At 47.0% G+C, this 22837-nt stretch overlaps 1 protein-coding gene across 1 annotated transcript; it reads left to right on the top strand.

The window, feature by feature from the left end:
* Positions 1 to 1628: 1628 nt before the first annotated feature.
* Positions 1629 to 19230, top strand: LGALS9 (galectin 9). The gene is made up of 9 exons (XM_030536910.1): positions 1629 to 1754; positions 5430 to 5518; positions 6359 to 6569; positions 7194 to 7313; positions 9387 to 9422; positions 12086 to 12130; positions 15784 to 15872; positions 17482 to 17644; positions 18751 to 19230. Exons 1-9 carry the CDS (start codon positions 1716 to 1718, stop codon positions 18895 to 18897), a joined length of 939 nt encoding a protein of 312 aa, XP_030392770.1. The 5' UTR covers positions 1629 to 1715; the 3' UTR covers positions 18898 to 19230.
* Positions 19231 to 22837: the final 3607 nt, after the last annotated feature.

A 22837-nucleotide genomic window follows, 5' to 3' on the forward strand; every position in this document is an offset into this window, starting at 1 on the left:
CTAGTCTGATGCATCCCAGACTTTCCTTCCCCAATCTTCTTACTCAATTCCCAGAACGGAAGCAACCTCCGGATTCAAATACAGCAGCTGGACATTTAACCCTTCATGTCCACGTGGACTGCTCAACTGGCACCACCGTTCAACCTATCGTGCGTGAGCAATGGCCAGCACGGACACAGAGTCCTCCACCCAGCACGCTGTGTTTTGGAGAGTATTTCTCCCTCCTCGTGCCCTTTGTAAAGCAAACGATTTGCCATTGTTTCTCTCCACTCTTCTGACATGGCCCAATGCTGTGAGTGTCGGTCCCATCTTGTGCCCATTTCCTGTGCTGGTACTATTTATGGTACATGTCCTAATCATATTAACCCCAATCCCATGGCCTGCCCCACACCACTTTGTCAGCAACTACTAGCTCCCATTTCTCCATCCCTGTGCCCCTTCTCCCCTGCCTGTGATCATCCACCTGCATGTGCTCCTCAGACCCCCGTACCAGGCTGCACTGGTGCACTCCCTCCCAGCCTGTACAACCCCCTTCCCCTGCCTGCTCCCCTCTCTCCACATAACCCCCCTCCCTGCCTGAGCCCCTCCTCCCCCGCCTGCACATCCCCCTCCTGCCTGTGCCCCTTTCCCCCCCAGCCTGTACAACCCCCTTCCCCTGCCTGCTCCCTTCTCCCCACAACCTACACAACCTCCCTCCCCGCCTTCACATCCCCCTCCTGCCTGTGCCCCTCTCCCCCACCTACGCCCTCTCCCCCCAGCCTGAACAACCCCCTTCCCCTGCCTGTGCTCCTTTCCCCCCCGCCTGTACAGCCCCTTCCCCTGCCTGTGCCCCCTTCCCCTGCCTGTGCCCCTTCCCCCCGGCCTGTACAGCCCCTTCCCCTGCCTGTTCTCCTTCCCCCCCGCCTGTACAGCCCCTTCCCCTGCCTGTTCCCCTTCCCCCCCGCCTGTACAGCCCCTTCCCCTGCCTGTTCCCCTTCCCCCCCCGCCTGTACAGCCCCTTCCCCTGCCTGTTCCCCTTCCCCCCCGCCTGTACAGCCCCTTCCCCTGCCTGTTCCCCTTCCCCCCCGCCTGTACAGCCCCTTCCCCTGCCTGTGCCCCTTCCCCCCCCGCCTGTACAGCCCCTTCCCCTGCCTGTGCCCCTTCCCCCCCGCCTGTACAGCCCCTTCCCCTGCCTGTGCCCCTTTCCCCCCCGTACAGCCCCTTCCCCTGCCTGTGCCCCTGTCCCGCCCGCCTGTACAGCCCCTTCCCCTGCCTGTGCCCCTTCCCCCCAGCCTGTACAGCCCCTTCCCCTGCCTGTGCCCCTGTCCCGCCCGCCTGTACAGCCCCTTCCCCTGCCTGTGCCCCTTCCCCCCCGCCTGTACAGCCCCTTCCCCTGCCTGTGCCCCTTCCCCCCCCGTACAGCCCCTTCCCTGCCTGTGCCCCTTCCCCCCCCCGTACAGCCCCTTCCCCTGCCTGTGCCCCTTCCCCCCCCGCCTGTACAGCCCCTTCCCCTGCCTGTGCCCCTTCCCCCCCGCCTGTACAGCCCCTTCCCCTGCCTGTGCCCCTTCCCCCCCGCCTGTACAGCCCCTTCCCTTGCCTGTGCCCCTTCCCCCCCCCGCCTCCGCTTCCCCTTCCCCGGGCTCCGCCGCGCTCCCTTTCGGTTTCGCTCCCAGCCCCGCTAGCGCAGGGGATAAAGGCTCCGTCCGTCCGGGTTCGCGTCTGCCCCCGTCGCCCCCATGGCTCACAGCGGGCAGCTGGCGGACTATTTCAAGCCAGTAAGTCTCTCTCGAGGGGACGGGGACAGGAGTAGGGGGGAGGTACAGGGAGAGGGATCCCTGGGCTTGGCTGGGGTGGGGGGCACAGGGAGAGGGACCCCTGGGGTTGGGTGGGGCGGGGGGGTACAGGGAGAGGGATCCCTGGGGTTGGGTGGGGCAGGGGGGTATAGGGAGAGGGACCCCTGGGCTCGGCTGGGGCACAGGGGTTACAGGGAGAGGGACCCCTGGGGTTGGGTGGGGCGGGGGGGGTACAGGGAGAGGGATCCCTGGGCTTGGCTGGGGCACAGGGGTTACAGGGAGAGGGACCCCTGGGATTGGCTGGGGTGGGGGGCACGGGGAGAGGGACCCCTGGGATTGACTGGGGTGGGGGGCACGGGGAGAGGGACCCCTGGGCTTGGCTGGGGTGGGGGGCACAGGGAGAGGGACCCCTGGGCTTGGCTGGGGTGCAGGGGGTACAGGGAGAGAGATTCCTGGGCTTGGCTAGGACAGGGGGCACAGGGAGAGGGACCCCTTGGGTTGGGTGTGGTGGGGGGGCACAGGGACCCCAGGGTTGGGTGTGGCGGGGGGGGACAGGGACCCCTGGGCTTGGCTGGGGTGGGGGGGTACAGGGAGAGGGACCTCTGGGCTTGTCTGGGGCGGGTGGGGGTACAGGGAGAGGGATCCCTGGGCTTGGCTGGTGTATTGGGGGGGGGCAGGAGAGAGATCGGGGAGAAATCAGGAAGAGTTATTTCTTGTCTCCTCCTCCCACCTCCATTTTGTGGCAGCTGAAATGTTTCTTGGGTTTCTCTGTTATCCCCAAGTTGCTCCTCCTAAGCCCCTTTCTGGGCGCAGGCTGAGTCACCTGCTGAAAGTGACCAAGGACCAGATTTCCAAAGGTGTGCAGGGGCCAAGCGCCACAGAGGGGCACCTAGTGGGATTTTCAAAAGCAACTGGGCACCGTGAATGGTCGCTTAGAATATGTGCTAACGACTTACGCTAAACCAGTGGTTCCCAACCAGGGATACGTGTACCCCTGGGGGTACTCGGAGATCTTCCGGGGGGGTCCATCAACTCATCTAGATATTTGCCTGGTTTTGCAACTGACTACATAAAAAGCACTGTCAAAGTCAGTACAAACTAAAATTTAATAGACAATGATTTGTTTCTACTGCTCCATATGCTAGACACTGAAATGTAAGTACGTTTATATTCCAATTGATTTATTTTATAATGATATGGTAACAATGAGAAAGTCATCAGTTTTTCAGGACTACTGTGCTGTGACACGTTTGCATTTTTTATGTCTGATTTTGTAAGTTTTTAAGTGCGGTGAGACTTGGGGATACACAAGATACATCAGACTCTAAAAAGGGGTACTGAGGGCTGGAAAGGTTGAGAGCCACTGTGCTAAACTCTGTTCACCGCTGTATTTAGCTGTGACACTCCGAGGACCTTTCCCAGACCGAGAGCTCTGTGTAGCTCGAAAGCTTAGACGTTCATCCAGTAAGGGATATCACCTCGGCCACTTGTCTCTCCAGGCACCAAACTCATAAACGTTTTTGAAAATCCATTAGGCCCCATCTGTATCTTTAGGCACCTAAATACACTGGGAAATGTGGCCCCAAGTGTCCCGGGTCTGGTAGAGAAAGTAATAAGTCACCAGGGTTAATAAGGCAGTGAAATGGGATGGGGTCACAGGAATTCCTTGGAGAAGACATTGGGCCTTATGCATCGCTGCTATAAACTCCAATAATACCAGGGACAAATTTGTCCCAGTGACTGAGTTTCTCACTTTTGGACTAAGACATTCCACAGCTTCTTGAAAAAAGCCAGGTCCTTGTTAGGAAATATGATTCTCCACTGCCCTGCACCTTGTGCATTCATCTACATCTGAGTGCAAAATGCTGTCAAATCAGAATCTCTGCTGGGAATATATTTGTACACCCACTTTGCACAGGTGCAAATAATCACACAAGGTGTGAGGCAGAGGAGGATCAAGACCCCTCGTTTGAGGGACAGGAAATGGATACCATTGCGCAACAACCCAGAGACCCAAAATGGACAGGAGCATTATTCCCAGGGTTGGGGTGATGAATGATCACGGCAAAGAAATCTGTCGAAACAAGAGGAAATCTGTCTTGTTAGCTTCCTTACAAATAAATGCTTGCAAGTTTTGCACCTATAATCTCTTCATATTATTCTTTTACCATTGGTATAGGAAATTGTAACATTCTTACACTCAAGTCCTCTGCCAAAAAATGTTACACATGAAAGAACTAAGCAGGAGAGAAACAGGAACTCAGATTAAAAACCACAAAGTCAGAGTTCACCACACTGCCCAAACAGGAAATGAAATTGAAAAGTTACCAGGGCTTCTCCTGTGTACCTGACTAGTGCATCAGAGTTCAAAGTGCTGACCAGAGCGGTCACAATAGAGCACTCTGGGATAGTTCCCAGAGGCCAATACATTGCTGGGTCCACACTACCCCAAAATTGACCCAGCAAGATCAATTTCAGCGCTACTCCCCTCACCGGGGAGGAGTACAGAAGTCGATTTTAAGAGCCCTTTAGGTAGACGGAACGGGATTGCTTCATTATAAAATCGACCTAGCGTGGCTAAATTCGACCTCACCCTGTAGAGTAGACGAGGGCTCAGATTTAAAAAAAAAACCACAATATTTTTTAACAACACAAAGTCAGTGTTTGTCTCTGCTGTGAAAACTGGAATGAACTTGTTTTTATGCTTCCATATGCAGAATAGATATAGTCTGCTTCGGTAATGTTGTTGGGCTGTTTGCTTGTTTTTTTACTTCAAGAAACTTCTCTTTGTGTTTCAAGCTTCTGAGTAGCACCACACCAAGAGTGTTTCCACTAACTTAGAGGGGCTGAGAGCCTGGGCTGTCAGCTCTGGGCGCAGCTTCCCACCGGGGGCCCAGCTGACCCCTGGGCTCCCCGCTGGTAGCATGGCTGCCCCTGGGCTCTCGGCTCCCCAATCTGAGCAGGGCTGCCCCTGGGTTCTCAGCTCCATGTTCCTTGCTGGTAGCATGGGAGCTGCCTGGTGCAGCTGAGCTTAGAGCTAGGAGTGAGGAGCCAGGCAGGCGCAGCCTGGATCGGAGGGGGGAACCCAGGCAGCAGCCTGGCTGGGAGTGCGGAGCCGGGACCCTGGTGGGCAGCCAGGCTCTAGCTGGAGACCCCAACCGTGAACCACCCCAGGCCGACTGTCCAGGCTGTGAACGGCATTCTTGTTACATTTGCAGATGGAGAAACTGAGGCACAGGGAAGGGAAGTAATTTGCCTGTGGTTACCCAGCAGGCTGGGGGCAGAGCTGAGAGTTGATCCCAGGTCTCCTGAATCAATGCATTATTCTATCCACCAGGCCACACTGCCTGGCAGGAAGGAATGCTGACTGTTACCACTAAGATCGACTGAGCTTTGGCTGTTTCATCTTACGGAGCTGGGCTGTGAGGGATGTGCCTTTACACAGCAAGTCTTGCTCTTTAGGAACAGTCCCCAGAGAGAAATTTTGCGGCATACTGACTTCAGTTCATCGGGCTGGAATTGTAGTGACTTGTCAGGCAGAGGAGTCTAAAACCACAGCCAGATGAATGGGAGATGAACATCAATTCAGGATTGGAAAAGTGATTTAAATATTGTACCCTCTAATGTTCACTGTGTTGCTTTCTTTCTATTCCCCAGTCTCTCCCATTCACTGGCCCTATTCCTTGCGGTCTTCATGACGGATTGATGGTTATCATCCATGGAACTGTTCTTCCTACATGTGACAGGTGTGTGCTTGTAGGGATACGGCTGCTCCACTTCTGTGCCTCAAATCAACTGTTGAGAATCTTTGGAATGTTTCCATTCCCTGGAGCATGACGAGGAAGAAGTTAGGCGGTTTGCTCTAGTGACTCAGAGGAATTTATCTGTGGGAAAGTTTCCCCCATTCCCAGAAATACTGATCCAGTTCTAATTTGTTGACAGAGTCATTCAGATATGGCTTTGAGAGCGTGCAAGATCTGGTCTGACTTTACTGTAATCGATACTATAGGAAACGGACCTTTGATAGAGGTGCTATCACAACAATAAGTAGTTCCAATCTTATAATGTGCCAGTCACGCAGTTATCTCAGAAGGAAGGTCAGTTAAAACACTGGAAATATCTCAATGGGCTCAGTAGCATTCAAACATGCATTGTAAATATTCAGGTTGTTCGTCTGAGCACCAATCCTACAAATATTTACTACTGGGAATAGTCCTAAACATTACGCTTAATTCCAATAACTTCAGTGGGACCAGTCATGGTAAAAAAAAGTCTCTGCCCAGAAGTAAGCATTTGGAGGATCATAACCTCAGTTGGTTTTCAGCAGGATAAAATCAGTTAGCACAGGCTTACCTACTAAGTGTGATCACTATGAGGTTTATTTTCACAATAGACTAGATTGTGATCATAAATTACTATGTTGCTTTAGACTTTCTGTGTAGAAATGTTGTAATGACAAAAGAGACATCTTTGAGAGAGAGCGGAGGCTAGTCCTGTATAAAGACTATTTTGGCTACAAGTGAAAGCACACTGGATTTCTTAACCATACTCAGTTTAGTTCCTCTTTGTACTTTTTTCCTTCACAGCTTCAAGATAGACTTTCAGTGTGGATCCTGCCCAAGTCCTCATGCTGATATTGCTTTGCATTTTAACCCACGATTTGAAGAGGGTGGATGTGTGGTTTGCAATACTTTTGAAAGACAGAATTGGGGAAGAGAGGAGAGGAAATATGAAATGCCTTTTTTTAAAGGTCACCCCTTTGAGATTCGGGTTTTGGTAAAACGTGACTCATTCCAGGTAATTTTTTGAATACTGTATTTTACTTGCAAATTAATTATAAAATGGCTATTCTGCTGAACCAAGGAACATTCTGACATCTAAAGATCTTTATTAAAACAATTCCCTTTTATAGAGAATCTTTACTGGGAGTCTTTTCATTTATTTGAATGGGAATGGACTAAAACTCTTGCTTGTTTTTGCATTTTAGGCCCTGATGCTGCAACACTTGTGCCCATGTTTAATTTTACACATGTGAAAAGCTCCATTGACTTCAGTGAGTCTGCTCAAATGTGTAAAGTTAAGCATGCGCATATGTGTTTACAGGTTTGCGGCCTTAATCCATTTAGATAATTCAAAGACTAGTCAGTTTCGCGTGAGTTCTTAGTTAGTTTCTAGTGAATTTCACTTTTGGGTTCACAGGCACTAGCACAGTGCTGCAGTGCTCTGGTTGCAAAAGCTGGAGGGAGATGGTTTATTTTGAACTGATTTTTGTACAATAGATTTTTGTAAAACTTCATAGAAATATTTCTATTGTTCTTAGGTTTTGTAATTTACAAAAAAACCAAACCTTACATTTTCTTATGGACATGAGACATTATCCTTTATTCCAAAAGAATAACTTCTGCTTTTTACACATGGCAGGTTGCTGTAAATGGTAATCCCTTCGTGGAGTACAAGCACCGGATTCCACTTTCCAAAGTGAACCATCTTAGTGTGTCTGGGGATGTGGATGTGACAATGATCAGCTTCCAAACTACTGCTGTAAGTGCCGATTGCATGTATTTCAGTGTTTCAGAACTACAAGGGGAACTGGAGAGACTCTAGTATTTGCAGAGATTTGGGGCGTGATCCAGTGAGAATTTGAGTACATCCTGTGAGTTGCTGAATATCTCAAACTGGCCTTGTCCCCACTAGTGCTCCCAGTGGTGGAGCTTTACTGGTGTTTACTGACAATGGGAAAAACGCTAGAGTGGCCAGAGTGCAGGTATTGTTTATTGCCATGTCATGCTCCAAGATGATAGGATGATAAAAAGCCAATGCTTGTCTGTGCTAGTGCTTCCAATTTTGCTGCCATCAGTGAAATTTGCAACTAAGCTAAACCAACAGTGGAAAAAATGCCAGTGAACTGAGTGAGCTCTGAGGTCTGTGTGGGATGAAGATGTTCAGATCCTTTCAGGAATCATTGGGGTCCTTGCAAGATTCGACCCTGGGTTCTTAAACCCAATATTTTACTGGTTAAAAAAAATCCTCTGATGTATTCCCGAATTTACTGAACTGGAGGCAAGCCTGTCAGGGAAATAGTAATGAGCCTACTGCCAGACCACCTTGTGTTATAAACCCATTAAATATGAAAAGTCAGGGGACTGGATTCCATGCTCCGATTGGAGACCTACAAGCAACTTGTAATGCCTACAAAGAACAAGTAGTGTCGCTGATTCTGATTCTCTCTGAGTCAGTACTAGACCAATGCCCCAGCAGAGGGTTAGAAAAGGCTTCATAGTTTCGTGTATTTTTAAGGCCAGAAGGGACCATCAGATCATCCAGGCTGACCTTCTGAATACCACAGGCCATTAGTTTTTACCCAGGACTTTTGTATTAAATACAAAGACTTTAGTTAGACCATAACATAATAGTCCTCTGAAACTAAAATGTGTGTCATGGGAGAAACCAAACTGCCTGTAGTAAAGTGGTCATTAAGGGGTTAACTGGGTTACTCAGAGCAGTGGTTTTCAACCAGGGGTATGTATACCCCTGGGAGTATGCAGAGCTCTTGCGGGAGGTCCATCAACTCATCAAATATTTGCCTAGTTTTACAACAGGCTACATAAAAAGCACTGCCAAAGTCAGTAGAAACAAAAATTTCATGCAGACAATGACTTGTTTATCCTGCTCCGTATACTGAAATGTAAGTACTATATTTATATTCCAATTGATTTATTCTATAATTATATGGTAAAAATGAGAAAGTCAGCAATTTTTCAGTAATAGTGTGCTGTGACACATTTGTAATTTTATGTCTGATTTTGTAAGGAAATAGGTTTTAAGTGAGGTGAAACTTGGGGGTACACAAGACAAATCAGACTCCTGAAAGAGATACAGTAGTCTGGAAAGGTTAAGAGCCACTGGGTCAGAGTATTATGGTTTGAGCCATGTGCCACCCTTCCTTCATTTCCTGTTTAGTTAGTGTGTGTTTTTCACCACCCGCCCCCTCCCCACCCCCGTCTGTATATAGTTGAGTAAAGCAGCAAGTTCCCAGCCTGCAGTACTGTAAGCAGAGTGTGTTTCTTGTGCACAAAGTGGCCCCTTTACAAAACTGTCACCAGTGCCCGAGGCCCTTGCAATGACAGGGAATTATTAGGTGAGATATGGTCTGATGAGAAGGCAATTGTAAGTATTATCTTTGTTTATAACATGGGGAAATTGAATCACAAACAGAAGCCCCAATACAACAAAGTTCTTAAGCACGTGCATAACTTTCACATCAAGGGGATGTTAGCATATGCTTAAGCACCCTTCCTAAACAGGGTTGCTTTCTTGATTTTGGGCAAGATGATGGTCTATATTTACTCATGCTGGGGAGCACCGTACCTTACTCCATGTGTATTCCCAGTTCCCAGAACTCATGGAATAAATTATTTCTCACTGTGAGTCAGGGTGGCAGAATCTGGCCCTTTGACATTTGTCCAAGCTTGCATAGCAAGTTCGTGGAAGAGTTTGTACCCAGGTCCCCTGACTCCCAGATGGGTGCTGGAATCACTAGAGCACATTGCTTCTGTCAGCTGATTTTGCCATTCAAGCCTTTTGCACTAATTTTTTCTTTTTCATAACATTTAGCCCCCGGGTGCTTGGTGTCCTAGAGCAGCTGGGATCGTAAGTGTTTAATCTAACTTTCTTTTTGCACTTTGTTCCTTTTGTTGGCTTGTATCAACCAAAGTTGGAAAACAGAGCAGATCGGACAAGCTATATTTATTTCTTCTCCCCACAAAAAAATCTGAAGCAAGAATTGTTCAGAAGCCACAGGATTCTGTATAATTTTATCAGAAAGAAACATATTGTCAGCACATGCAAAGATAATAATGGCAGTATGCCAAAGGAGAGAAAAAAATATCACTGTCTGGGCTTTCTTCTTGACTTTTTCAGGGTTAATTTGTACATTACAAAGATTCACTTGATTTCTGTGTTGCTAGTGCCTTCTAGTGCCTAATCTTTGATTTGTTAAGTACCAAGATTGTCTTTCGCTTTTCAAACCAATGCAGTTTTCCCACCTACACAGTTTGCTCCTGGATCAACATATAGTGTGAGTTCAAGTGATGCTGAATCCATTTGTATTAATTGAAGAGAAATTTTTCTGCTTGACTCAATGGGCTAAATAGAGTTCTTTTTTACACAGTGTAAGTAGAAAATAATTCAATTTTATTAGTTAGTCTGGATTTTATTACAGGAACTCCTGACTTAACATTGTAGTTGTGTTCCTGAAAAATGAAACTTTAAGCACAACGATGTTAAGCGAATCCAATTTCCCCATAAGAATTAATATAAATAAGGGGTTAGGTTCCAGGGAAATTTTTTTCAGCAGACAAAAACAACTTAATACTGGTACACAGGGATGATGATTATGAAGCTTGGTTGAGGTGGAGGAGTCAGAGGGTGGGATATTTCCTAGGGAATGCCTTACTGCTAAATGAACTAGCAATTGACTGAGCCCTCAAGGGTTAACTCTCACAACACTCTACAAGGCAGCAGGAAAGGAGGGAAGGCAGACAGAGACACACACCCTGTGTATGAGAGAAAAAATGCGCATTTCCTCTTTAAGTAGCTGACTCCAGGCTTAAGTACACTGCCTTGTTAATTAAATCACCTTGCTGAGACCAGCAGCTACTGCCTAGAAGCTCCCTCCATCCGTTGTGTGTCCCCCCTGCTTTGTGGAAGATAGGGTAAATGGGGTGCAGGAGCAGGGGGGAGGGAGAAACACCCTGACATTAGCCCCCCTCTTCTGCCCTCCCCCCACCCCACAGCAGGCAGGAGTCTCTGGGAGCAGCTCCAAGGCAGAGGGCAGGAGCAGCACATGCCAGTAGGGGGAGGGACAGCTGCTGCACAGGGAACTTAGGGGAGTGGGGAGCTGATAGGGGGGCTGCTGGTCGACCCTGGTTCCAAGCCCCCACCAGCTAGCTCCAACGGGCTGCTCTTCCTGCAAGCAGTGGACAAAGCAGGCGGCTGCCAAATGACATTAGAAGGGAGCATTGCACAACTTTAAACGAGCATCTTCCCTAACTGATCAGCAACTTAACCTCAGAACAGCGTTACCGGGACGACCCTAAGTGAGGAGTTCCTGTACATCAATGTAACTGAGAGCAGAACATGGCCCAGGTCTGCTCAGGCAAGCTTAGGAAGAACTAGAGCAGCCAACTTTCATACCCTTCTTATTCATGTGCGTGCGATATTTCGACTCCAGACTGGTGCTTTTGGAGGGATACTAATGTGAAATGATTGTCTTGTGGTCCAATCCTATGAACAGGGGCGGCTCCAGGTCCTAGCACGCCAAGTGCGTGCTAGGGCTGGCATGCCACGGGGGGCGTTCTGCCGGTCGCCGGGAGGCTGGCAGGCAGGCAGGCAGGCAGGCAGGCAACCTTCGGCGGCATGCCTGTGGAGGGTCCGCTGGTCCAATGCCTGCGGGAGGTCCACCGAAGCCACAGGACCGGCGGACCCTCCGCAGGCACGCCTGCAGGAGGTCCACTGGAGCCACGCGACCGGCAGAGCGCCCCCCGCGGCATGCTGCTGTGCTTGGGGCAGCGAAATGTCTAGAGCCGCCCCTGCCTGTGAGGTGCTGAGGACCCTCAACTTCCATTGCTGCCAAGAAGAGTAGAATTAGGCCAGTGTTTAGTGCTTTCGAGAATCCCATCCAAAAAGTATTGGGCCCTTTTCTTTGTTGTGTGTCGCTTCTGAAAACTCTGCTCTCAGAAGTCCGTCAGGTTCCGTGGGTGTCACTAAGAACAGACTTTCTCTCGGTGGCTCTACTTTAGGCAGCACAGATAGAAAGCTTTTGTTAACCAAATGTCTAAAAGGGAGCTTGCTCTATCCCCTTTCAAAATTGTCATTGGAACCTCCTCCCTCTCCCACTTTAAAATGCCTGGTGTGATTTACAGACTTTTAAAATTAATACACATAGGTAAGACATAAGCAGCAAAGAATTCTGTGGCACCTTATAGACTAACAGACGTTTTGGAGCATGAGCTTTCGTGGGTGAATATCCACTTCGTCACATGCATCTGTGTTCACATGAAAGCTCATGCTCCAGAACGTCTGTTAGTCTATAAGGTGCCACAGGATTCTTTGCTGCTTTTACAGATCCAGACTAACACAGCTACCCCTCTGATAGGTAAGGCATAGTTAAAAGAACGAGTGGGTTACCTTTAACAATTGTAAGTGTGGCTCTTATGGAATTGGTAAACACACTTTTGTTTTAACACTGCCTGCTTATCACGGCTGCCTGTTCAGATGTGTGAGATCTTTTCTCCTTTCCTTTCTGTTTATAGTCAAATCCTGCTTTCCCACCTGGACCATACCAGCCGCAAACTTATGTAAGTCTTTATAACATTATCTAAGTGGTTGGTGTCACTGGGGAGGTGGGTACTTTTTAAATCTGAAGTGCTGAAAGATCAGGTGAGAAAGAATTCCGGCCGAGAATGTGATTTCAGAGAGCTGAGAGACTGTCAGGGGGAGTGACTTCTCTGAATTGTCACATTGGGAAAGAAAAACTGCCACCAGGTTATCCAACAGTGGAAAGATTAGTCTCCAGAAGAGCTTTCTTATGGGAAAGGTTCCCTACACCTGTGTTGGTGAGCCCGCTTGCTTTGATTGCTACCTGGCATTCCAGTGGGGGTGAGACGGATTGAGTTAAATAAAACTAAAGATGAACATTAAAAGTAATAGTAATGACCTTGGTGTGGTTTGGTGGGTCTCAGTCTAGTTCTCAGGAGTCAGGTCACAACAATTGGGGCAGATTGGTCTCATTAGAGAAGGGGAAGCCAATGACTGATTGGACCCTGAAGACCAATCTATTCTCTCATCCCGCTGCCACCTGCCCCAGGTGCTCCCTGCAGATTCAGCTTAGAGCATGTTAGTGATGTAGGGAAGCTTGGACAAGCACTCCCTGCTGCACCTGTTCTATGGAGGGTAGAGCCCAAGATGGACCATTCATATCCAGATCCGAATGTTGCCAGGATTCTGGCTTATTTGGAGCTGGGGTTTTTGTTTGGTTTTTACAGCGAAAGGAGGACTGGCTACACTCTGCCAGAGTTCATGGGTGTTCAGAGTGATGTTATGGTTTGGGCCCTTCTCTAAGTGACTGTCTGATGAAAAGCAATAACGCAGGGGGTGCATAATTTCATTAGGAGTGAGTCTCAGGCTTTTTCAGCTACACAGCTCCTAAAGTCATCCTCTCTTCTGCCCAAGAGTCTCAGCTGATGAAAATCAGTGTAGCTCTATTGACTGACATGAAACTATGCTGATTTACACCAGCAGAGGATCTGGCCCTTAGGGTATGTCAACACTGCACCTGGGAGACTGCTTACCAGCCCTGTTGGACAACTACATGCTAGGTCTGCTTGAGTCAGTGTGTTAATAGCAGCGTAGCTACAGCAGCACAAGCAGTATGTACCCAGGGGGTCGAGCAGGCTTCAACTCTGATAGCTCATAAGAACAGCCATACTGGGTCAGACCAAAGGTCCATCCAGCCCAGTATCCTGTCTACTGACAGTGACCAATGCCAGGTGCCCCAGAGGGAATGAACAGAACCGGTAATCACCCAAGTGATCCATCCTCTGTTGACAATTCTCAGCTTCTGGTAAACAGAGGCTAGGGACACCATCCCTGCCCATCCTGGCTAATAGCCATTGATGGACCTGACCTCCATGAATTTATCTAGTTCTTTTTTGAACCCTGTTTCTCGGCCTTCACAACATCCTCTGGCAAGGAGTTCCACAGACCGACTGTGCGCTGTGTGAAAAAATACTCCATTTTGTTTGTTTAAAACCTGCTGCCTATTAATTTCATTGGTGACCCTTACTTCCTATGTTATGAGAAGGAGTAAATAACACTTCCTTATCTACTTTCTCCACACCAGTCATGATTTTATAGACCCCTATCATATCCCCCCCTTAGTCGTCTCTTTTCCAAATTGAGACGTCCCAATCTTATTAATCTCTCCTCATACGGCAACCGTTCCACATCCCTAATCATTTTTGTTGTCCTTTTCTGAACCTTTTCCAATTCCAATAGATCTTTTCTGAGGTAGGGCGACCACATCTGCATGCAGAATTCAAGATATGGGCATACCATGGATTTATATAGAGACAATATGATATTTTCTATCTTATTATTTATCCCTTTCTTAATGATTCTGAACATTCTGTTTGCTTTTTTGACTGCCGCTGCACACTGAGTGGATGTTTTCAGAGAACTATCCACAATGACTCCAAGATCTCTTTCTTGAGTGGTAACAGCTAATTTAGACCCCGTAATTTTATATATTTAGTTGGGATTATGTTTTCCAATGTGCATTACTTTACATTTATCGACATTGAAATTCATCTGCCATTTTGTTGCCCAGTCACCCAGTTTTAAGAGATCCTTTTGTTGCTCTTCTCAGTCTGCCTGGGATTTAACTATCTTGAGTAGTTTGGTATCATCTGCAAATTTTGCCACCTCACTGTTTACTCCTTTTTCCAGATCATTTTATGAATTTGTTGAATAGGATGGAGCCCTGTGTCATAAACAGATAGCTAAGGGTTAATGTTTCTTTCACCTATAAAGGGTTAACAAACAGTGACCTGCAAACACCTGACCAGAGGACCAATCAGGAGACAAGATACTTTCAAATCTCGTGGAGGGAAGCCTTTGTTTGTGGGTTTGGGGTTTGGCTTTGTTCTCTCTGGGTCCTGGATGGGACTAGAGGTGCAACCAGGTTTCTGCCAATCTCCCTGCTACAGTCTCTTTTATGTATTCAGAATTGTAAGCAAGAAAAGGCGATCATAGTCTTTTAATTTGTTTTTTGCCATTTGTATATGTGTACTTGCTGGAAGTTGCTTAAATTGTGTTTCTGCTGGAGAAAGTTTCTTTCTATTGTTTATAAGTTGAAAGACCCTGTAACTGTTTACCATCTAAATTGCAGAGATAAACCTTTTACTTTTTTCTTTCTTTTTTTTATTAAAAGTTTTGCTTTTAAGACCTGTCTGATTTTTTTTCTCCTAGTTAAGGCTCGAAGGACTTGAGTCTGTGTACTCACCAGGGAATTGGTGGGAGAAAGGAAAGGGAGGAGGGAAGAAAAGCCTGCTCTCGGCGTTTATCTGTCTCTCTCTCTCCGGGGAAGAAGGGAGGGGAAGTGGTGATTCAAAGATTTGAATTACGGTGATTTCCTAGGGTACCTAGGGTACCCAGGGCGGGAAAGATCTGGGAGGAGGTAAAGAGGGGGAAGAGAATGGTTTATTTCCCTTTGTTGTGAGACTCAAGGAATCTGGGTCTTGGGGGTCCCCAGGGAAGGATTTGGGGACACTAGAGTCTATCAGGCACTCTACTTAAGCCCTGATTGGTGGCAGCCTATTAGATCTAAGCTGGTAATTAAACTTAGGGGAATTCATGCTAGTACCCATATTTTGGACGCTAAGGTCCAGATTTAGGAATTATACTATGACACCCTGCCTGCTTCCCAGCCCTGTTGGACAAATACACTCTAACTCTGCTGGAGCTAATGTGCTAATAACAGCAGCGTAACCACAGCAGCGCAAGCAGTACTATCCAGGGGGTCGGGCAGGCTTGAACTCAGCTTCCTCAGCAACCTCGCATGCTGCCGCGGCCACACTGCTATTTTTAGCTCACTAGCTCGAATAGAACTACAGCTTGTTTGTCTCCGCGTGCTGGGAAGCTCTCCCAGCTGCAGTACAGACATACCCATAGTGTCAGAAGCTTGATACAGTTGGTATTGCTTACCCCACAGTGCAGGGCAATGCTTAATGTATTGCAAGATTACTCGTGCTCCCTACTGGCGATAGAATCAACCTCTAAATGGATCTGAAACATCCTGACTCTTTTGTTGAAGGATCTGTCTGACGTCCTTTGTAATTTGTTTTTAACTGATGTGCATTTGTGAGATGCCCACTGGTGGGTGAAAATAAAAGGGAGCAAGTATGTTCTGAGTGATATTTTTTTAAGCCTGTTTTCCTGTATCTTTCACTAGCCTGTGCCATACCACACTTCGATTTTTGGAGGTTTTTATCCATCAAGATCTCTCATACTAACAGGGACCATTCCTCTTGATGCTGACCAGTAAGTAGCAGAGACAGCCCTGTGGCTGCATTGCAAACAGGTGTAGATGTCTCCAGGGCTGCCCAGAGGATTGAGGGGGCCTTGGGCAAAGCAATTTCGGGGGCCCCATCCATAAAAAAAAGTTGCAATACTATAGAATACTGTATTCTTGTGGGGGCCACTTGCCCCCCTCTCCCCCGGCGGCCCCGGATGTCTCTGAAGTTCAAGGAAGACGCACTTGTCAGTAAGGGTTTTCCCCCAGCGTACAGTCATCATTATATTTTAAATAGCTGCCTTAGGGCTGAGTTCTGCAATCCCTCTGCACACAAACACAGCTCCTGTTGATGTGTCTTGGCATCCTTAAGATTTTTCCTTTATAACTGCCTGGTGTTTCTCCCAACATGTTTCCCCCTCAGCTGCTGCACGACATGCCTGTATGCCTATAACCACCACTACAAATAGGCCGGTACAGTTGGCGTTTAATTAACAGTTTTGGGGATCAACTCCCATTGACTTGCGTGAGAGTATTTGCATTGACTTCATTGAGAGTCAGCTGAGGTCACTATTCCTTCCACTGACTTCAGTTTCAGCCACTTCATACCGCTGAGGGTAAGATTTGGCTCTTGGTTTGCAAATTTTAGTCCCAATGAGAAATTTTACCTGGGCTGCCCACTGCACCGTAGATTTCGGTGATGCTTAATGTCAGTGGAGGGGTCTGTCTGTCTGAATAACTTGCTGAGTTGGGGTGTCTGTCAAGACGCCTGGCTACAGATGCTGAGAGCTCTTGGAATCTCCTGGCCAGCTAACTCATTCAGCACACACAGCTGTGACATTTTCACCCTGCAGACGGCAGGAAAGCAGTTCTTCCCTACAAGACAGAGCGTGCTTTTTTAGATCTCACTAGAAGTTGTTGGAGCACTGTCTTAATTAATCTTAGCAACGTGCTGTTTCAGCCAAGGCATTTTATACTGAAAATGACAGTGGCATATTACCAGGAGAGGACAGTGCAACTTGAAGGTGCTAGTGTACTTTGTATAAAAATGTATTTTTTCTAAAGCTTTCAAACCTGTTGATTAAGCCAAGCTCATTGTTGAGTTTAAACATAAGGAATACAATAATGATGAATAAAATTGTTGGTCAGAATTTTTAAGGGGGCCTCAGCCAAGCATTTTACTTTACACCGGCAATTAATTGTGAGAATAATGAATTGCAAGCGCAGATGGCGACATTTAACTGCCTGACTCGTAGTCACATTCAGGTAACTGATTACCTGATTCTCAGAGGAGTGCACCGCTTACAACTTGCATGTAAAGTAAAGGGGAACTGCAGTTGCTCACCATCTTGGAAACTAAGACAGTAGGTGACTCAATGCTCTATACCTTGCCCCAACTATTAACTACTTGAAGCAGCCACAAATTGCAGCTGCAAAATAAAAGGATGCATATTTTATTTAGGTTGCTAAAATGCATGTACTGTATTATTGCACTTGATACTCACTTTACACTTCACACCTTCTAGTTAATCATATTATGTTCCCCAGTTAAAACTGTAGTGAATGTTTGTCTGTTTGTTTGTTTGTTTAAAACTGAGGGGGGTCTCATGCGCGTGATTTGTCTCCGGTGTGGTTTAGATTCCATGTCAATCTGAAATGGGGCGAACACATTGCCTTCCATCTAAACCCAAGATTCTCTGAGAAGACTATTGTCCGCAACAGTCAGCTGCACCAGTCCTGGGGGCCAGAGGAACGTGGCTTGCCAAGTGGCATGCCTCTCCATCGTGGGCAGAGCTTCACAGTAAGCAAAACTATTTTAAACTAGTCACTCATTATGCTACTTGACAGGGACATTTTGCTTTTGGCTTTTGAGGCCTTTACATTCACTTAGGCACATTTAGGAAGAGAAGTAGCACCTTAAATTGTTAAGTGGTTATTAACTCTTGGTTGTCCAATTTGAGCCCTTTAAAGGGGCCTGATTTTTCAGAGGGCAAGTGCTTAGCACTCTCTGAAAATTAGGTCTTTTCAACGTGTCTCAAGCTGACAGCCCAAAAAGAAAGGTACTAAAATCCCTAGTCACTCTTGAAAGTTTAGTATCAGGAGGTAGCGGTGTTAGTCTGTATCCACAGAAACAACAAGGAGTCTGGGAGCACTTTAAAGACTAACAGATTTATTTGGACGTAAGCTTTCGTGGGTAAAAAACCTCACTTCTTATCTGCACCCACGAAAGCTTATGCCCAACTAAATCTGTTAGTCTTTAAGGTGCTGCCGAACTCCTTGTTGTTTTTGAAAGTTTAGTTCAGTATTCATAGTAAGGATAACAGTATAAGGACTATCAGTGCTTGTGCTTCAGGGAATAAGCCAGTGACTGACTAGCATCAAATAGAATTTCCCTCCATTTAGCTGTATGAAGGCTTTACCATCCATATACATTCCTGCTGGAGGCAGGCTTCCCAGAGAGAGCGCTGGTCTGTACTAGAATTGTAAATCTCACCATAGTAACACTTAGTGTTTGACATTTTCAGAGCTGTGGAGCCCAGTCAGCCCTGTGGGGTAGTGAGAAAATATTGATAACCCCACATAATAGATGGGAAATCTTAAACACAGAGATTAAATGACTTGCCCACAGCCACACAGTAAACCAGTGAGAGCTGGCTTCAGAACTCCAGAGTCCCTGACTCCAGTCCAACGCTCAGTCTACCAGATCACACTGCCCCGTAGCGCTAGACTGATGACTGCTCTGATTTACAAGCACAACTTTACAAATGTATTTTTATAAAAGAGGGATAAATTCATATATTTTATGCCTTCTATATATTTTTCTCCATAGCTATTCTTTTTCACACTTGTTTCTGATTGTCTGTTTATGGGATTTCTTCACTCTTTTTTTCCTCCCTCGGTTTGCAGATCTGGATTTTATGCGATGCTCACTCCTTTAAGGTGGCTGTGAATGGACAGCACCAGTTTGAATACAACCATCGAGTTCCTAACCTGCAGCAGATAGACAGGCTTGAAATAGAGGGTGATGTTATGCTGACCTATGTTCAGGTTTAAAGATGAAATCCTACGTACAATTTATATAACAGTCGGCTTCTGTGTACACCCCCTAAAATTAGCAGTTTACTAGGGAATTTGCTGCTGAAACTTAATCAAGAATCAAATTCTTTTTTTTAAAACCACTTCAACCTAACTAGCAATCCTGCTGTTTCTACAATACCAACTCAAGCTTTTTGCGTGAGATTTTTATAAGCTAGAACTTTACTTCTGTTCAGATCATATTGTTCATTTTATAAGCCTTTTACTATGATGATACCTTAATTAATATGCAAATTAGATACAATTAACTTAGGTTTGAACAGAGACTGGGAATGGTTGGGTCATTATACTAATTGAATCTGTTTCCCCATGTTAAGTGTCCTCACACCTTCTATGGGTCATCTCGATTATCAGTTCAAAAGTTTTTTTTCTCCTGCTGATGGTAGCTCATCTCAATTGATTGGCCTCTTACAGTTGGTATGGCTACTTCCACCTTTTCATGTTCTCTGTATGTATAAATATCTTCTTTGCTGTATGTTCCAGTCTATGCATCCGATGAAGTGGTCTGTAGCCCACAAAAGCTTATGCTCAAATAAATTTGTTAGTCTCTAAGGAGCCACAAGTCCTCCTGTTCTTTTTGTGGATACATTCTAACACGGCTGCTACTCTGAAACCTTAATTTTGTAAGTGAATGATCAGGGATCTGTGCATTAAAATTAACATTAAAACATTTGGAGAAAATGTGTTGCTTTCGTTGGCTTCAGAACTCATTAAAAAAAACTTTCAAACTTAAGGTTGAGTATTGTCATCTTGATGGATAAAGATTCGGTCTACATTGCAAGTTACTGTGGGGAAAGCCAGGGTCTGAATCTACAGCGCGCCAGCTTGCTGCACCTTAAAGTCCCGCAACTTTCCCTGCGCTGAAGCAGAATTCATATGGGACGTTACTGAGCGGCAGGGTGGTACACTGTAGATTCTCACCTAGCTTGTCCTGCAGTAACTTGCCAAGTAGACAGGCCCTAGGAGAGGGAAGCCAGGTAAGTGGGGGAAAAGCCCAGGGGAACAGCAGCAAGGAGTAGGACTGTGCAGACCTTTGTTGCTTCTTAGAGGATCCCTGGGCTGGAACCCAGTGTAGAGGGTGGGCCTGGGTGCTCCTTCCAGGCACTGGGAAATGACATAGGGTGTTGCAGTGGTGAGACAGGCCAATTAACTACCCAGGCTGTGCCTGAAGAAGGACACAAGGAGTAGGCCATTGATGGGAAATGGGCTCAGCTGGGCAGGAACAGGAGGGGTCTGTATAAAGGCGAGGAGCTGTGAGCAGCAAGAGATTGCAAGGAAGTGAACTACAGTCACTCCCTGGCCAAAGGGAGGTGTGTTGGGACCATGTGACAAGTGGTAGGGGAAGTGGTCATGCAGTTACCCCTGATACGGGAGCGGATAAGAGATCGTGGTGCACTGCATAAGACAGTCACCTCTGATGAAGGGAGTGCGGAAAGCCGTAGCCAAAAAAAAAAAAAAAAAGGAAAGAGACAATGGATCTGCAGTATGTGGAAGCCTTTTTTTGCCAAGGGCACATATAACCTCCCAGGCTGGACTCCAGAGTTACCGTCCCTGCAGAAAGGGACTGACAAATGGCAGGGATGGATCCAGACCCTGCTGAGCCAAGTCCTGCAGACCCAAACAGAGACAGTGGGAGGCCCATTGGTACCTGCAAAACTCTCTGACTCAGCTAGCTGAACAGCAGCTGTATTTATTAGTTTCTTTCTGCAAGAGCTTACATAGAGACCACAGGGAGTGAGATAGGAAAGGAAGTACCAGGAGGCTGTAGGCCTGGTCAAAGCTGTGTTATGCCTGTGGACAAAGGGAATACCTAAAAAGAGAGTACCCCTACCGGGACAGGGACAAGAAGCTTCACACAGAAGGCAGGAAACCAGAAAGCCAAAGAAGTCCAACATGGGAGGGAGAACAGGAAGGGGAGGGGCCTGTTTTGCCTGTGGTCAGAAGGAGATGCCTATTTATGAGGTGTGAGGGCAAGGCTAGCCCAAGGGAAGGCCAAGTGGCCTACTCCCAAGACAAGGCAAAGGGTTTGTTTTAGGTGCCATGGGGTCGGCCATATAAAGAGGCACTGGCCTCTTAAGAATGGGCATTGTAGCAAAGGGAAAGACAGGGACCCCAGTGAAATAGGAAAGAAGAAGGAGGTGGTGTCTGGAGACCAGCATATGCCAGAGACTGTCAGGATAGACATGGCAGCAATGGACCTTGCAGGTGGTTATCCCACACACCCAGCAGGGGGGTAGTAAAGAGGTAACATGAGATGATTGGGAAGGAGAGGGCCCAGATAGGCATAGGAACTAACAATGAAGTGGAGTAAGCTATGGTGAGAACTCAGACCTTGAGTGAAAGGGTGGTAGGGGATCCTGTGGAGCAAGTGAAGGGAGCTCTCCAAGGGAAGCTAATAGCAGCAGAGCCAGACCTGCAAATAGCTGAAGGAGACCTGGAGTTTCAACAGGAAAAGTTTAGGGACGTCATGGAGGACCAGCATAATTTGTGTCTCCTGGTGGAGGAAACAGAACAAGAGAGGGATGACCTGTAGGCACAGGGCAGGAGGCATCCACACCCCTGAGAGGGAGGGTATGTGATGGAGTGTCCACCCCAAACAGGACTGGAAGTGTTTAAAGTGGTGAGACAGGCCTGCACCTGAAGAAGGATACAAGGAGCAGGCCACTGACTGGAAATGGGCTCAGCTGGGCAGGAACAGGAGGGGCCTGCAGAAAGCCCAGGAGTTGTGAGCAGCAAAAGGCTGTAAGGAAGTGAACTACAGTTACTCTGGGAGGATGGAGTTTGAGTTGACAAACCCAGAAAGAGAGGGCAGCAGGTAAGTGGGGGGAAAAGCCCAGGGAAACACCAGCAAGGGGTAGGACTGTGTGGACCTTGGTTGCTTGTTAGAGGATCCCTGGGCTGGAACCCACTGTAGAGGGTGGGCTTGTATTCCCCTACCAGGCACTGGGAAATGACATAGGGTGTTGCAGATACCAGCTGGACAGCTTGTCTGGAAGGACTTTGATTTCCCTGGAAGGAGAGAACCTTAGTGACTTGGCTGCAGGACCAAGCCATGAACAGGAAGCTGCAGGAGAGAAAGGGCCCTCAGTGTGGAAAAAACAACACATACTGTGCTCCTCTGGGGGGCTGTCTGCCTGGCAAGAGCAAATCCCCAGAGCTGCTAGCAGGCAGCACCCCATACAGTAAGTGGACCCCATAACACTCAGAGTGATGGAGAATTTAATATCCCTTGGTAATCTGTTCCAGTGGTTAATTAACCTCATTGCTTAAAAAATGTGCATCTTAATTCCAGTTTGAACTTTGCTTACTTCAGCTCCCAGCCACTGGATTTTGTTACGATGGGTTAAAGAGTCACGCATTAGGGCTGGGGATCTTCCTGGAGCGGCTGGTGTTACTAACATCTCAAAGTGCTTGGGAGATTTGTAAAACTTAATTCAGTTTAGAAATATTTTTCCTGTAGTTTACAATGCTTTCCCACCTGCAAGGCTATGCTTTTTTTTTAAAAGCATATTTCTAGTTGAGGGTACCTTGCCCTGTGTATTAGGGATATGTATAAGTACTCTCCACCCTTCACCTGGCCCAAGCTATGTATAATGCTTATATGTTGTTACTTTTTTTTCTTTAATTTTGAAATTTTTCTCATCCGTCTCCTGTGTCTTTATTCTGTGTATCCATTAAAGGAACACAAACCCAACTGTGTTTGAATCAAACATTCAAATCCCTGATGCTCCAGTGGCTTAAAAATTAGATACACCAGGTTTACCTATGCCAGGTTATAATGGGGGAAGGGAAAATAGTAACTTCATTATTCATATTATTACTAATTAATTGTATTGTGGTAGTGGCCAGAGATCACGATCAAGGCTCCTTTTGTTAGGTGCTGTACAAACACAAAGGA

This window comes from Gopherus evgoodei, chromosome 17 (genome assembly GCF_007399415.2).
Source record: "Gopherus evgoodei ecotype Sinaloan lineage chromosome 17, rGopEvg1_v1.p, whole genome shotgun sequence".
Classification (NCBI taxonomy): domain Eukaryota; kingdom Metazoa; phylum Chordata; order Testudines; family Testudinidae; genus Gopherus; species Gopherus evgoodei.

Bases quoted from the DNA above. Each gene is read 5' to 3' on its own strand.
- LGALS9 (XM_030536910.1), top strand. From the start codon at position 1,716: ATGGCTCACAGCGGGCAGCTGGCGGACTATTTCAAGCCA. The intron at 5,519-6,358 runs GTGTGTGCTTGT...TTTCCTTCACAG, and splicing joins GTTCTTCCTACATGTGACAG to CTTCAAGATAGACTTTCAGT. The intron at 9,423-12,085 runs GTAAGTGTTTAA...TTCTGTTTATAG, and splicing joins GTCCTAGAGCAGCTGGGATC to TCAAATCCTGCTTTCCCACC.